Raw genomic sequence first — 15,356 nt, forward strand, 5'->3', positions numbered from 1 at the left:
TGCCTTCACCTTGTGAACGAAAGTAGTTCTCACAATGGGCTGACATAATGTAAACGTTTATCCAATGGCAAACATCCATTGGCTAAACAGCCTTTCAACAGTCCTGAAAGCACTATCGCCAGAGCAACCCTTATGTTGAAAGCATTTATTATAGTCAATTATTGTAAATTCTGCTTCATATATTCCTTAAGAAAGCTTTTGTAATTCGTTCCTCCCTTCTATTTTTCTTTCTAAATGCATTTCCACTGAAACACGTCTCTCTTAGAACATGCAATCCTCCTTTTCTTTTTCACCCTACTTTGCTCTGTCTCTTTTTCTGCCTCCCCTCCTTCTCTCTGTCCTTCTTTCTTTCCCTTTCTTTCTCTTTGGCTGCTTTTCATTCCTGTTTTCTTTCATTGTTTTTTCTTTTTTCCCTCGCCTTGGGACCCCATTTTTTCTCTTCCTCTATTCAGGTTTTCTTTATTCTCTTTTCTGAATAGTTGTGGTACTTTAAGGGGAAGGAGAGGGAGAGGGGAGGGAGGTTAGTTTCAGTCAAAGCTGCAGCACAAAACTTCCTCCCACACCACATGCAGTGTGTCTTGGAATGAGTTTGTCACTGACAGTGGTAGGCTCACTCCCCCCTCTCCCCCACCATCACGGCGGACTAGAGTATGGTATGTATCCTTGAGACTTACAGTACACAGTCTCACCTAGTCCATAGGTAATGTATCTGGAAGTGTTCTGTCATTCATGTTACCATTAGAGCCATTGGGTCCCAGTCCCTGGTTGTGGCTCGTAGAAAAGTGTTGGTTTCAGTGTCACATGGTGACACATGATGGGGTGGCGTGTTGAACTGCCACGGCTGTGTGTGAATGCCTGTTGTCTGCCCACAGAGGCACGTCGTACTAGAGAGACACAGAGAGAGACACAGAGAGAGAGAGAGAGGCATTTGTGCTTCACAAGAACATCTTCATCACTGCAGAGAGATGACAGGCTGCAGGAGGGTCTGCCATGTAAAGTAGCACTCCGTACTCACAGGCCTCAGTCTCAGTGGGACTCCACTCCAGGAAGCACATCTGGAGCTGCGCTCCACCAAAAAATAGAACCAAGTACAGCCTTGGTAGCGTAATTAATTAGGTGGATCGTGCACGGCTAGTCTATGACTCGCTCTGTTACTCTTGATAAACAATGTGGCACCAACCGGTTAAATCCAATTGATAGAAATCAAACAATCTCTTTTTCATGGCAGTGAAAGAGATCTACTGAAGTACTCGTAGTCTCTGTCTTATAGTCCCACTTTCTGTCACGGACGTAAATTAAAGGCAGGGAGAGAGAAAAAAAACCCTCAATAGCAATGGAGAGTGGGTTGGATGAATTGGAAATGATTAAAAATGCAGAATCGACAGGGAAACCGATAAAACTTTCTCTCCATAAGTAAGAACCGAACACCAGCATGATGGAATGGCAGGCTTGAAGGGGAGAGAAAGGTGAAAGGCAGATGAAAGTGAAGAGAGATAAAAGCCAGAGTGAGGAGGGTGTGGGATAAAGCAGGAGGAAGGGAGGCAGAGATGAAAGCAAAATGAGAAAGATAAGAACAGAGTGAGAGAGACAGAGAGGGAAACGGAGGAAGAGATAGATAGTGTACAGAGCAGAGAGAGGGGTAACCATGGAAACAGGAGGAAGGTACAAAAGAAGAGATAGACAAAGGGTTTTGATTTAAAAGAATGAAACTTGGGACGAAAGAAAAGTAATTCGGACTGAAATTTGTTACTGGGAGGTGCAGGAATAATACAAAAGAGTGGAGACCGTAGAGGGACAGCAGCATAACCTCCCCCCCCCCTGTCTGTTTATGAGCCGGTGTGATTGAGGATGGCTTTGCCCAACATAAGGCACTCCAGAGACCTCTAGTGTTAATAGGCTTCAGTTGTTCATAAGGGGCCTCACCTTGACTACATCTGGAGCTACAGCAGTAATGTAGGACGCTGGCCACAGTGACATAATATGTCTCCTGCAGGTGTGCAAGCCATCCTCAAAAAATACAGGAAGAAACCCAATTAGCCTGTAGCTTACCTCCATTTAGAGATTAGTACCTTAACATGCATCAATTTAATGAGCAGAGGTGTTGGGCCTGTGTTTATGATGGGAGAATAGGGACCCTCCACGGTGCCACATTGTGTTCTGGTGACTGATTGAATGAACTTGAGATATGCAGTAGTGTGGACTGTGTGTTTCAGTCATATGCAAACAGTATCTATATATTTTAAGATTCATAATTGTATATTTATATAGAGTTACAGGCAGACAGAGGCTTTTTATTCTGTGGTTTTTGAGTCTCTTGTGGCTCTCCCTCTCTCCCTTCCCCCTCTCTGTTTTTCTCTTCTCTCTGTCTTTCTCTCTCGTCCTCTGTCTCTGTTTCTCTCTCTCACTCACTCCCCCTCCCTCCCCCCTCTCTCTCTTGATCTCTCTCTCCTCTCACTCTCTCTCCACTCTCGCTCTCTCTCTCTTGCTCTCCCATGCCCCCCTCTTTCTCTCGCTCTCTCATGCTCTCTCTCTCTCTCCTCTTTCTCTCTTTCCTTCCATAGCTCTCTGTCTCACTCCCTCGCCCCCCTCTCTGTTCCTTTTATATCCTCCTTGCTGAATGCTCTTCTCCTCTCCTCCCTCAACTCTGTCTTTACTCCTTTATATTCAGTCTTTTTTCTAGCTCTCCCCACACTTCTTTCTCCAATGTTGTCTCCAAGCAGAGCTATTTCATTCCTAATATTCAGTCTTTCCATTTAGTACCCTTGTGTTGAATGAGGGAAATAATCTTTTATTAAAGATTTTGGCTCTGGCCATCTCTGTATCCTTGAGTCTGTTCAAATAATATGTGGCAAAAATCACAACACTTATTTGTTGAAAGAAAATCAAACAAATACATAAATCATCAGTGAATCAGTAATGTATTGAAGGCCCAAAGTGTTGAATGGGTAATGCTGCATTTCCTGAACTTGTTTGTTTGCTGTAGTCAGTGACTCACCTGCAGGCCAACTTTATCTGAATCCAGATCAAGCCTGCCTTTACTGTAAAGTACACATATGTGCTTTGATGTCTCCCTCTTGTACGTGCTCACCTGTCCATGTGGCCGTGTCCTGCCAGGGTTTACCTGGATGGAGGGAGCTGGAGAGAGACACAGGCTTGGCTAGGGTGTGGCAAGCAGCTTTTGTACACTTTCTAACATTCCATCTGCGACACTTAGATTCAAGCTGTGCGATTGTCTGTGCTTATGAAAAAGCCTGCTGTGGGTTTCTTTTATTTTTTTTAGGAAGCTTAATTACGGCAGCTAATCATGCTTGAGGCACATCATTATATCAGTGTGCCGTGCAGAGGTGAGGCTGATCTAACTGGCACTGGAGAGACGGCAGACAGACAGTGTTCGGCTTGCTTCCTCGTACACGTCTGACATGAGATGACAGGCCAGAGAGAATACCAACAACATTAACCCAGGGAGAGGACTGGTCACAAGTTCAGGTTCACGATCAGAAAGGAAAGTCGATAGACCTTTTCTTTTTCTTTTTTCTTTTTTTTTCTTGGTTTCATAAGATTTTATCATGTCACTGACTCCAGGAGAGAGAACATTCTTCCCCTTCCTCACCTGAAATTGGAACGCATGGATATCCTGGTTTATGAGATGGTTAGCCTATTGGATGTGGATGTTGTTTAGCATTTCCCTCAGCCTTCACCAGCTCTGATTCCACGCCCCATAGTCCGTCACTATGATGAATGAAGATATCTGGAGCACTGGCTATGTGTGCTCAATAGTGTAGGGAGATAGGAGTACATATGGGGAAGGACTAACCTGAGGCTAGGAGACTGTGTTTGTTTCTGCATTGTCATATTTATGTTTGTGTGTGTGTGTGTTGTGGTGTGGTGTGGTGTGTGTGTGTGTGTCTGTCTGTGTCTGTGTGAGAGAGAGCGATAGAGAGAGTGTGTGTGTGTGTGAGAGAGAAAAAGAGAGTGTGTGTGTGTGTGTGTGTGTGTGTGTGTGTGTGTGTGTGTGTGTGTGTGTGTGTGTGTGTGTGTGTGTGTGATAGAGAGAGAAAGAGAGAGTGTGTGTGTGCATGCGTGCGTGCGTGTATGGTTGTGTGTATTTGTGTATATAACCGAGACACAGGGAGATATTCCAATGCTTCATGATTCCTCACTCAATCAATCACTGAAAGCATCCTCCCCATTGGATGAAGATCACCTCTGATAGCTGAATCTCTCTCTGTGGGTCTCTGTGTGTCTCTGTGTGTTTCTGTGTGTCTCTGTATCTCTGTGTATCTCTGTGTGTCTCTGTGTGACTGTGTCTCTGTGTGTTTCTGTGGGTCTCTGTGTGACTGTGTCTCTGTGTCTCTGTGTGACTGTATGGGTCTCTGTGGGTCTCTGTGTGTCTCTGTGGGTCTCTGTGTCTCTGTGTGACTGTGTCTGTCTGTCTGTGTCTCCCCCCATCCCTCTGTCTGTCTGTCTGGCTGTCTGTCTGTCACTCTCTCCCTCTCTCTCTCTCCCTCTCCCTCCCTCTCTCTCTCTCTCTCTCTTTGTCTATCTCTCTCTCTCTTTCTCTCTCTCTCTCTTTCCCTCTCTCTCTCTGTCTCTCTTTCTCTTCCTCTCTCTCTCTATCCCTTTGTCCCTTTCTCATCATCAGACATCATCATGGTGTTAGAAATGTGCCGATGACTGTGTGATTGCACACAGTTAACCTTGTGCATGTTGTCTCATCTCTCTCTCTCTCTCTCTCTCTCTCTCTCTCTCTCTCTCTCTCTCTCTCTCTCTCTCACTCTCTCTCTCCCCCTCTCTCTCTCTCTCTCTCTCTCCCTCTCTCAGAAGAAAATATTCTAAAATCTGACCTATATTACTGATATATGATACTGTACAGTATATTATGGTTTCCCCTCTCACAGATCACAGCCCATTACGATCCAGTCTGTTTGGGAATGTAAAGAGATAAAGTTTTGTGTTCCACTGGGCTAACTCACACAGACACCCATGTCAGATCAGAAGTGTGTTGCTTCAGAGCTGTAGGGCAGTGGAGAGAACCGAAAGTGTGTGTTGGTGTCAGTGTGCGCCTGTCCCCGTTCTCACACACACACGCAGGCACACACACACACACACACACACACAACACACACAACACACACACTCCCAGCTGAGCGTAAACCAGTGAGAGCTGGGCCATGGCTCACTTCCCCTTGTCTCTCTCTCACCACACGTGTGGAAACCTGTGGAAACAGTAACACACACACACACCCACACATACACACACACAGACACACACATACACACACAGAGAGAGAGAGAAACGGAGGGAAGTACTGTAGGCTTTCATTATTCATTGTATGTTTCTCTCTCTCTGTATTCATTTGACGCAGCCCCAGACAGACAGACAGTACCAAATAGGCAAATGGGCAAGTGGACAGGTTTTTGGTGTTGTCTGGAAGAGAGCCAGCCAGTGTGTTCCTTTCCCCAAACTTTTGTTGTCTCTGTCTTCTTCTATTTTCCCTATGGGCTAGTTCTGTGTTGTTTTATGTACGTGTCCCTTGTTGTTTCTTCCATGTGGTTTCTTTGTCTTTCAGCCTCTTATCTCTTTGTTTCTTCCCTTGCTCTCCTTCTATTTTCTCTCTCCCATTCTCTCTCCCTCGACTTCCTGCTATCTCTCCCCCTCACTCACACCCTCACTCAATCTCTCTCTCACTCCCTCCCTCTTCTTGCTCGCTCTCACTCCCTATCTTCCTCTCTCTCTCTCTCTCTCTCTCTCTCTCTCTCTCTCTCTCTCTCTCTCTCTCATTCTCACAGTACTCCCAGCCACTGATGATTGATCAAGGTTTTCAAGGTTTGCCCTTTCCTGTTATTTAGTGGGAAATATTTATGCACGGTCTGCTTCTACGGTATACAGTCAGGATTGGCATGTGTCCATATATATGTACAGTAGCTTGTGTGTGTGTGTGTGTGTGTGTGTGTGTGTGTGTGTGTGTGTGTGTGTGTGTGTGTGTGTGTGTGTGTGTGTGTGTTGTTGTGACAGGGATATCGATCTGGTGTTTCTGGAATAAAATGTAATGGAAGCATGGTCATAAGAGAGTACCTGTGTCATTACCAGCGGTGCCACTGCCTGGCTGCCTACCTTAGCTCACACCCTGTGTTTTAGCCCGCAGGTACTGCACCGCACTGTCTCTGAACACAGCCTGAAAGAAATCTGGAAGTTCAATAGTTAATGTCTTCCCTTGCTGTTTTTCCTTCTCCTCACTCTCTCTCTCTCTCTCTCTCTCTCTCTCTCTCTCTCTCTCCCTCCCTCCCTCCCTCCCTCCCTCCCTCCCACCCTCCCTCCCTCTATCTCCTTTCCTCTCTCTCTCTCTCTCTCTCTCTCCATTCTCCTTGCTCTCACTCCCCTCTCTCTCCTTCATTCTGCACTCCCCCTCTCTCTCTCTTGCTGATGGACTCTTCTTTTTATTTTCACACTCCACCATCCCCCTTTTTCTTCTCTCTTTTTCTCTCTCCTTCTTTCCTCTAGCCCTCCCTCCCCCCTCTCCCTCTTTCACTGCAATTTCTTTCAGCCCTCCCTCTCTCTCTATCTCCCTTCCCATCCCCACCCCCTCTCAAGCACTCCCCCTCCCTCCTATCTCTTTCTCTCTCTTTCTTTCATTCTTTCTTTCTTTCTCTTTCTTTTACCACATCCTTTCTTATGCTTTTGCTCTCCCTCCCCCAGTCTCTCCTTTCCCCTCTTCCTTCTTTTTGCTGCATTCTCTTCTTCCCTCCCCCTCCCCCATCTCTCTTTCCTCTCTCTCTTTTTCTTTCTGTCTCTCTCTCCCCCCCCCACCACCACCACCACCCCCACCCTTCCTCCCTCCTCCCTGCTTCACTCCCCCTCCCTCTCCCTCTTTCTTCCTTATTCTCTCTCTCCCCCTCGTCTGTCTCACTCCCTCCCTCTCTTTCCTAACTGCTTTTCTCTCCTTTCTTTCTCCTTCTCTTTCTTTTGTCACTATTTTTTTGTACTGGGTCTCAGACAGTACACTTCAGACTGTCTCGCTGCTTAATTAATTTAAATTAAGAAATAATGCCAAACAAACTACATGTTCTCTGAAAGTAAAATTGTAGCATATCTCAGACACTATCTGTCTGACAGTTTGCCACTGATCATGCTTGTGTGTGTGTGTGTGTGTGTGTGTGTGTGTGTGTGTGTGTGTGTGTGTGTGTGTGTATGTGTGTGTGTGTGTGTGTGTGTGTGTGTGTGTGTGTGTGTGCATGCCTGCCTGCTTGCGCCTGGTGTGTATGTGTGTGTTTGTGTGTTTGTGTGTGTGTGTGTTTGTGTGTGTGTGTGTGTGTGTGTGTGTATACGCGCGCATGCATGCGTGTTTGCGCGTGGTGTGTGTGTGTAGTGAGGAACTGCCGATTAGATTTTATAATTGTTTGTGTTTGAGTACATGCTTGGAAAAGGAAATGCAAAGTATGAGTGTGATAAAGCAAAGATAGTGCTTGTGTTTCTGTGTGCTTGAAAGAGAAATGTGTGTTGAAGGGTCATGCTGAATTGTGTGTGGTGAGAAAGAGAGTTAAAATGTGTGTGTGTGTGTGTGTGTGTGTGTGTGTGTGTGTGTGTGTGTGTGTGTGTGTGTGTGTGTGTGTGCGTGTGTGTGTCTGTGTATCTGTGTGTCTGTGTGTGTAAGAGAGAGAGAGAGAGAGAGAGAGGAGAGGGTAGAGAGAGAAAGAGAAGTGAGATGGGAGGGAGGGATGGAGGAAGGGAGGGAGGGAGGGAGGGAGAGAAAGAGAAAGAAATGGGGTGTGTGTGTGTGTGTGTGTGTGTGTGTGTGGAGTGGGGGTGGGGGAGGGGGGGGTGGGGGGGGGGAGGTTGGGGGGGGGGCATAGTCAGTTCTGATAACAGCAACAGTAGGAGGAGGATGAGCCGTGGGACCGCCCCACTCTCTCACAGATATAAATAGGAGCTGGATTTTTTTACTCCACTCATTTCTCCTGAAGGATGAGGTCCCTGAAACACCTCAAACATCACACCAGGAACAATGTGGTGAGTTCTTAACCTAAACTGAGACTGTATTTACTACTGTTGTTTCAGAAGGTAGGCTTGTTGTATGTTGTTTTAAAGGTGGTTACACTCTGTTTCTCTTTGTAATGGAAAGGAGATTACTTTTCCCCTTCATAGAGTACTGCAGCAAGAACATCTTTTACAGATAAGAGTAGACTACTAACTGTTCTCTCCTTCTCCCTCTCTCTGTCACACCTCTTTGCTATTTTCTTCTAATTGTTTTGGGTTTTGTCCTAGACCTTCTTTCACATACAACTTCAAATGTAAAACTGTGGACTCTTGCAATTACTATCTTGCATTTCTGTCTCCCTGTCATTTGTCTTTTTCTCTTTCATTTGGTCTGCCTTTCATTTTGTCGTGTTTTTCTGTTCCCCCTCTACCTCCCCTCCTTTCTCTCTTTCTCTCTCTCTCACTCACTGTCTTTCTCTGTCTCTTTCACTCCCCCCCACACCCCTCCCTCTCCTTTTCCTTTCTCTCTCTCCCCTTCTCTCTCACATGCTCACTCAATCTCTCCCTTCCCCTCCCTCCCTCCCCCTCCCCTCCCCTCTCTTTCTTTATCTTTCAGCCCCTCCATCTCATTTCTCTCTCCCTACCTCCCTCCCTCCACTCCTCCCCCGCCCACATCTCTCTCTTTCTCCTTCTCTCTCTCCCTCCCTCTCTTTCCCACTCACACACACACACACACACACACACACACACACTCACACACACACACACACTGACTCACATACACACAGACACACATTCTCTCTCTCTCTCTCTCTCTCTCACACACACACACACACACACACACACACACACACACACACACACCCACACACACATACACACACTCACTCTCTCAGTGTTTCTTTCTCACAAACACACACACAGTCTGTCTCTGTCTGACTACTTTAAAAGCAGTAATTATAAATGACGTGGTTATCAGGGCATCCAGGTCTATCCCCCCCCCCCCCACACACACACACACACATACACACATAGTAGACACATACACACACATATGCGCGCACACACAGACAGACACACACACACACACACACACACACTTGCACAAACACACACACACACACACTCCCACCCCTCCCTCTTTCTCTCCTCAATCTCTCCCTCCCTTTTCCAGTCACTCTCTCTCCATCCTCTCCCTGTCTCATTCCTCAGTATTTTATTATGAAAGGTAGCAGCTCATGTGATATAGAAATAGAAAGAGACTGGGGTCTTGGATTCCTCATGCATTTCTCCGTCAGCCAGGTTCGTAGGAGGGACAGACCTGAAAGCATTGGTGTCCACTATTGACCCCTCATTTATCACTGAGCTGAAGCTGAATAGTACCAAATGAATGCAAACGTGAGCATTTGAGTCTTTGATGCTGTATTGGTTTATATCATACCGTTAGCCTCATGCATAAGTCTTGAATACAGAGTGAGTTCTCAGCTCAGTCATATGTCTGTTATGGATATGAGTCTGGCTGCCAGGGTATATCACCTTGTTAAGGAACCCCCGTGTGGCAGGCTAGGTGAAGTGTGTGGCGAGAGTGGAGTGTGTGTTTGGCGTCTGTGTGTGTAGCGCTGAGACGGCTTTCTCCTCATGAATGGGACTGATAGCCCCGGCGGTGGGCCGAGCACGATTTAGCCAGAGCCGCTCTGGAACCCACAGGAAGTGCTGTGGACAGTCCACGGAAGTCCACTTCCTGGTTGGACCTGCATCCCTTTTTGTGTTCCATATTATTTTAAAGCCTGTCAAGGAAGGAAGCGGGGCCGCTTGCACAGATCTGCCTTATCTCCTCAATCTAATGTTCTCCAGTGAATTCAGAGCAAAGAAGCAAGGCGTTGTCAGAGTGCGGCTTTGGTTGGCCAACCCTGGAACACACTCTAGTAACATTAGAGTTATAGAGGAGGGGAATTGCATAACAAACAGATGTGTCAGTCTACTTTAGAGATCTTAAGGCATGTCTTTAATCATTATTCTAATCACAAGCCTACCATTGATTTCTAAGAAATCCATATCACCAAGAGAGATCTCTTGGTCAGTTCTCGTACTTTAACATTGTCTCAGCATTATGTGTTGTGTAGCACCGGTACGTGTTACAGTATTCTCAATATGTTGAATATTGAGATTTTTGCATAACTGTGGTGGGACTGTCCTAAACCTTTGTTTGTTCTCTGCCAGGAGGAGGAGAGTGGCCGTCTGGTGCGGTGTTACCCTAAGGTGATGGACGGCCAGGTGGACGCGGGCACGCAGACAGACCCTGTAGTGGTTCTGTCTCTGGCCCAGGCTGCCGTGCTGGGCCTCATCTCCCAGAATGAGATCTTTGGAGCAACCATTGCCCCCAACGGCTTCTACATGGGGGAGCCCAGGGAGGGCCCCCCTCCCCCGCCCGAGGCCATGGAGTATGAGTACGCTGACCAGCTGATCGGGGCCAACGGGGACTACCTGGCCGAGCCGGCGGGGGAGCCCGAGGGCCAACCCCACTGTAGTCAGAGGAGACGGCCGGGGCCTCGTGGGAGGACCAGGAGGGACAGGAGTGAGGGAGAGCCAGGGGAGCCTCCACACAGGGTCCACAGCGCACAGACTCAGGTCAAAGGGGAACGGGTCGAGTCCAGCACCCCGCCACCCTGCATCCACATGCTCAACAGCCGCAGCCCAGGCAAACCAGAGGACCCAGCAGCCGCTCACAGAGGGCCCCTCAAGGAGGAGCAGGCCTGCAGTAGCTGTCCTGTGTGTGTGAGGGAGACGTCCAGTCAGCAGACAGACACAAGGCCAGACCAGGGGTCAGAGGAAAGGCCAGGGGTCAGAGAAGGAGGAGGAGCAGGAGGACAGGGGCAGGAAGAGAACCTGGCTGAGGAAGAGGGACCGCTGAACCTCAAGGCCGGAGCAGGGGCAGAGAGTCCCATAATGAACCGCTATTTTGAGTCCAGCGAGGTGGCCTATGAGTCAGGGGAGGATATGGCCTATGAGGAGAGTGGCCAGGCCATGATGTGGCCAGACGCTGAGAGCCAAATAGCCAGGCGCATGCAGATCGACCGGCTGGACATCAACGTGCAGATAGACGAGTCCTACTGTGTCGACGTGGGAGAGGGTCTGAAGCGCTGGAAGTGTCGTATGTGTGAAAAGTCCTACACCTCCAAGTACAACCTGGTCACCCACATCCTGGGCCACAACGGCATTAAGCCACACGAGTGCCTGCACTGCGGCAAGCTCTTCAAGCAGCCCAGCCACCTCCAGACCCACCTGCTCACCCACCAGGGCACCCGGCCGCACAAATGCACCGTCTGCAAGAAGGCCTTCACCCAGACCAGCCACCTGAAGAGACACATGCTGCAGCACTCGGACGTCAAGCCCTACAGCTGCCGCTTCTGCGGCCGGGGCTTCGCCTACCCCAGCGAGATGAGGTCTCACGAGGCCAAGCACGAGAACGGCCACTGTCACGTGTGCTCCCAGTGCGGCATGGAGTTCCCCACCCACGCCTACCTGAAACGCCACCAGACCAGCCACCAGGGCCCCACCACCTACCAGTGCACCGAGTGCAACAAGTCCTTCGCCTACCGCAGCCAGCTGCAGAACCACCTCATGAAGCACCAGAACGTGCGGCCCTACGTCTGCCCCGAGTGCGGCATGGAGTTTGTCCAGATCCACCACCTCAAGCAGCATGCCCTCACTCACAAGGTACTGACACCGCAGGCCCTCGCACTTAAGGTACTGAAACCTCACTGGCTTACCATGTGCCCATTGTGTTCTACCTCCCCGCCGCTTTTGTTGAAAGCCCATCTCAAGAGTAGGCCAGGGGGTTTTACAGGCATGTCCGCTCACGGTCACGGTCACCAGGGGTCATAGCAGTACGACCAGGTCAACAAAGCCTCTGTTTCTAATGAATCCGAAATCTCTGGATCCATGTAATAAACCGTAAGATAAACCGTAAGAGAAAGTTATGGTGCTCACTGAACACAGCTATCTCATAGACTCTTGTTGTGACTTTAGAGAAAATTCTGAAGTAGGCCTTCATCAAACACGAGACTGAAAGCACCAGGCCGCTTTACAATTTCCCAAAACCAGTTGCTGTGTAAACATAGCCTTCAAAGTCCTCGATTCACTCCCTCTCGACTCACCCTCCCCCTGTATGTGCTTTGTGCTGTGAGGTGTGTGTCATACCTACAGATACTTCTCTTTATGTCTGATCACTACCTGTGATTCATCCCTGTCCCACAGCCGCAGTCATAGTAATTCAAGTGTCACATTAACAGAGCAGATACACAAACGTTGGCTGGTTGTGTTGTGCCACTGTGTCGTGTTTCACCTCCTCAACATATGTTGAATGTTGAGTATTGAATTTAGTTTTAATCCAAATGTACTGGTATTCAAGCATCAAATTGTTTTTAAAGAGTTTCTCAATGCTCAACATGCCCTTGACTTCTCCATACTGGGAGAGTACCACAGGTTTAGAGAGCCAACACTTGGTGGCGCTAATGTGTTTGAGTTGGATTGCGGCGCAGCCCCAGTATGCAAGGCTTTCACACTCACCTTCTCTGACCTCTTGTCTATTCTGTGGGGTTTTGTGTGATTTCTTTATAGGGTGATACTGATAACACTGTTCCTGGCCAATAGATAACAATGTCAACGCACTTTTGTTTTCCCAGGGTATGAAAGAATTCAAATGTGACGTGTGTGCCCGAGAGTTCACCTTGTCTGCCAACCTAAAGAGGCACATGCTGATCCATGCCAGTGTGAGACCCTTCCAGTGTCACGTGTGCTTCAAGACCTTCGTCCAGAAACAGACCCTCAAAACGCACATGATCGTCCACCTGCCGGTAAAGCCTTTCAAATGCAAGGTGAGGGGATACAGTAGGGTGACCTCTGTGACAGTTGAACTCAAACCCAGGCTGAAGTCTTACAGAACTGGGGTATTGACTGTCTTCATCTTGTCTTGTAGGTATGTGGGAAGTCTTTCAACAGAATGTACAACCTCTTGGGCCACATGCACCTCCATGCTGGCAGCAAGCCCTTCAAGTGTCCTTACTGCTCTAGCAAGTTCAACCTGAAGGGCAATCTGAGCCGACACATGAAGGTCAAACACGGCATCCTGGATGCCTCACCAGGAGGACAAGGTGACTATACATTTGCCCCACAATTCATCATCTGTCAGTTTCTCCTATGATTTGGTCATGAATTCAGAAAGGCAATAATGAAATGTTCATTTCCTGACACCATTTTAATTTCTCAGATACACTACTCGACAGCCCAGTAGATCACATTGTTTTATTATTGTCATTCAGTCTGTCTCTAATGCACTTCGACTCAGCATGTATGCTAATCTGTTGCAAAAGTATTTTGGTGCTTCTGTGCCGCTCCCTCACGCAGTGTTTTGTAAATATAGAAGTGCCTGGATTAGACATGCCTGTCTCTATCAGTGTAGAGTGATAGGGAGGCAGTGGAGGAGGAGCACTCCAATGTCCTCAATGAGACTGTGTGTCTGTGGGAGGAGCTGTGTGTCTGAGGACAGGGTGGGCTCATGTTTGTGCCTCTGTGTTTCCTTCCTCAGAAGCCTCCCCTGACATAGAGGGTCACGAAGACTACGAGGAAGAGAGCTTTGAATTCAACGAACAAGAGAACCTGGCCAGTAACAACACACCAGACATCGCTAAACTGTCAGAGATGGAGTATTATAGCAGCTATGGGAAGGGTGCAGGGCGATATAACACTGCATGAATCATTTTAAAAAGAGAGACCCCAAATCGAGTATAAATAAGTGTAAACTAATAAAAGGGGTAGCGCCGCTCGCTGCTAAAGGCACTGGGATGGGCTTTTACTCTGTGTAAGGGCATGAATTAAACTGGTGGGATCGGCACATTCGTATGCACTGGAATCTCGGTTCTCTTGCTCTGGATATTCATTTAGAGTAAGAGAACGGTAATTTGGGAATGTAGATTGCTCACCTGCCCTCATTTATTTTTACTGAGGAAATATTGTGAATTTACTGAAAAAATGCTGTGATTGAAAAATATGGGATTCACTGAAAAAGGGGGTCATACATACACATATGATACAAACATCCTTAGAGCCTGACTATTTAAGCACATTTTGTGGGGAAACAAGCTAGTGAAATGCACTTACTCATTCAGACAATCCTCAGCTCTCTCAAGCAAGTCTGTGTGGGTAATCAGTAATGCATTTAAGATGAGGTCAAGAGGTCTCTCTGTCCATGTCACTTACTAAAGTTGACACAGTTCTAGCAGTTCTCATGATGTTCAGTTAGCCAACCATCCTTTTTTACTTCTCTGTTTCACATTTATACTGTGACTAGTTTGAGCTATACAGTTATAGGTCTCTAATCCTATTTAGATAATATAGGATTTGAATTTCATTTTCTCTTGTATCTGAGTGTGCAGAATGGACCATTCCTTCAGTGCTAGAGCCCTCCTAGGTTGGCCTCTTCTATAATCGCTGTATGTCTCTGCAGGCCACTGTATGTGACCCCAATGATGTGACCAGACTGATTTGAAGTTCCTATGTTGACAGGCACTTTGCAATTGATACCCTGTTTAAAATTGTAATTGTAGCCCGCTTTGAGAGCGCTCAAAAAAACAATGACAATTGTCCTTCTGATGTAGCCTCCCCATGTACCAAAGAATCTGACCAGTTCTGTGCCACTTCTCCAAATCCTGCAGCTGAGGTCAACAGCAGTCCAGTGGTACTCTTTGCCTAGTCTGTGGCCCAATAGCAGAGTTCATGTCATTACATTTTGAGGGTAGTTTTCACCTCAGTAAATTTTCCCAAAAGATTATCATAGAGAACAGACTCAAACTCTGGTGCAGCTACTTGTTCAGGAAACTTAACAATTTATGCCCCACCCAAGTCTTTCTGGGACAGACTGCAACATTTTTCAAAGGCAATGCAAACCCTGCATACTCATTGCAGCTGTGGTTTTCACGGATGAATCTCAACAGGAATTGTCCCAAAACTTTGGACAGAAATATTAAGTGCCCCAGTGTGTCTGCGAGAGCGTACTATCCATCAAGCTGCACACTGGTCTGAAGTGATGAACGACAACCTCCCAACATGTGACAGGGCCATGGACCTTGCAGAAAATGATTTGGGAAATTCACAATATATTCTGTTTCCCCTGTGCTTAGCTTTACAGACATATAACCTGCAAACAAGGTATACATACACAGTGTTGATATAGTGCTTTCAATATACAAAATGCTACATTTTGCGAATCCTCCAGCGTCAGTTTTCATTCAAACAAAGGGGAGGAAAACATGATCTGTGACTTGAATGGCTTTCTGTATTGTTACACATTAGTGTGGATATGCTGTGGATAGAGCTGTATGTA

General features: G+C 47.3%; 1 protein-coding gene across 3 annotated transcripts; it reads left to right on the forward strand.

Moving 5' to 3' along the window:
* Positions 1-7,963: 7,963 nt before the first annotated feature.
* znf710a (zinc finger protein 710a) lies at positions 7,964-15,333 on the forward strand (the record flags this gene model as incomplete). Of its 3 annotated transcripts, none has more annotated exons than XM_083666270.1 (5): positions 7,964-8,008; positions 10,196-11,692; positions 12,661-12,852; positions 12,954-13,128; positions 13,563-15,333. In XM_083666270.1, the coding sequence occupies 5 exons, from the start codon at positions 7,964-7,966 to the stop codon at positions 13,727-13,729; spliced, it is 2,076 nt and encodes a 691-aa protein (XP_083522396.1). In that variant the 3' UTR covers positions 13,730-15,333. The 3 variants fall into 3 exon arrangements, with proteins under 3 accessions (XP_083522396.1, XP_083522397.1, XP_083522398.1); XM_083666271.1 differs by having other exon boundaries at positions 13,566-15,333; XM_083666272.1 differs by having other exon boundaries at positions 12,661-12,831.
* Positions 15,334-15,356: the final 23 nt, after the last annotated feature.

This window comes from Argentina silus, assembly GCF_951799395.1.
Source record: "Argentina silus genome assembly, chromosome: 3".
NCBI lineage: Eukaryota > Metazoa > Chordata > Actinopteri > Argentiniformes > Argentinidae > Argentina > Argentina silus.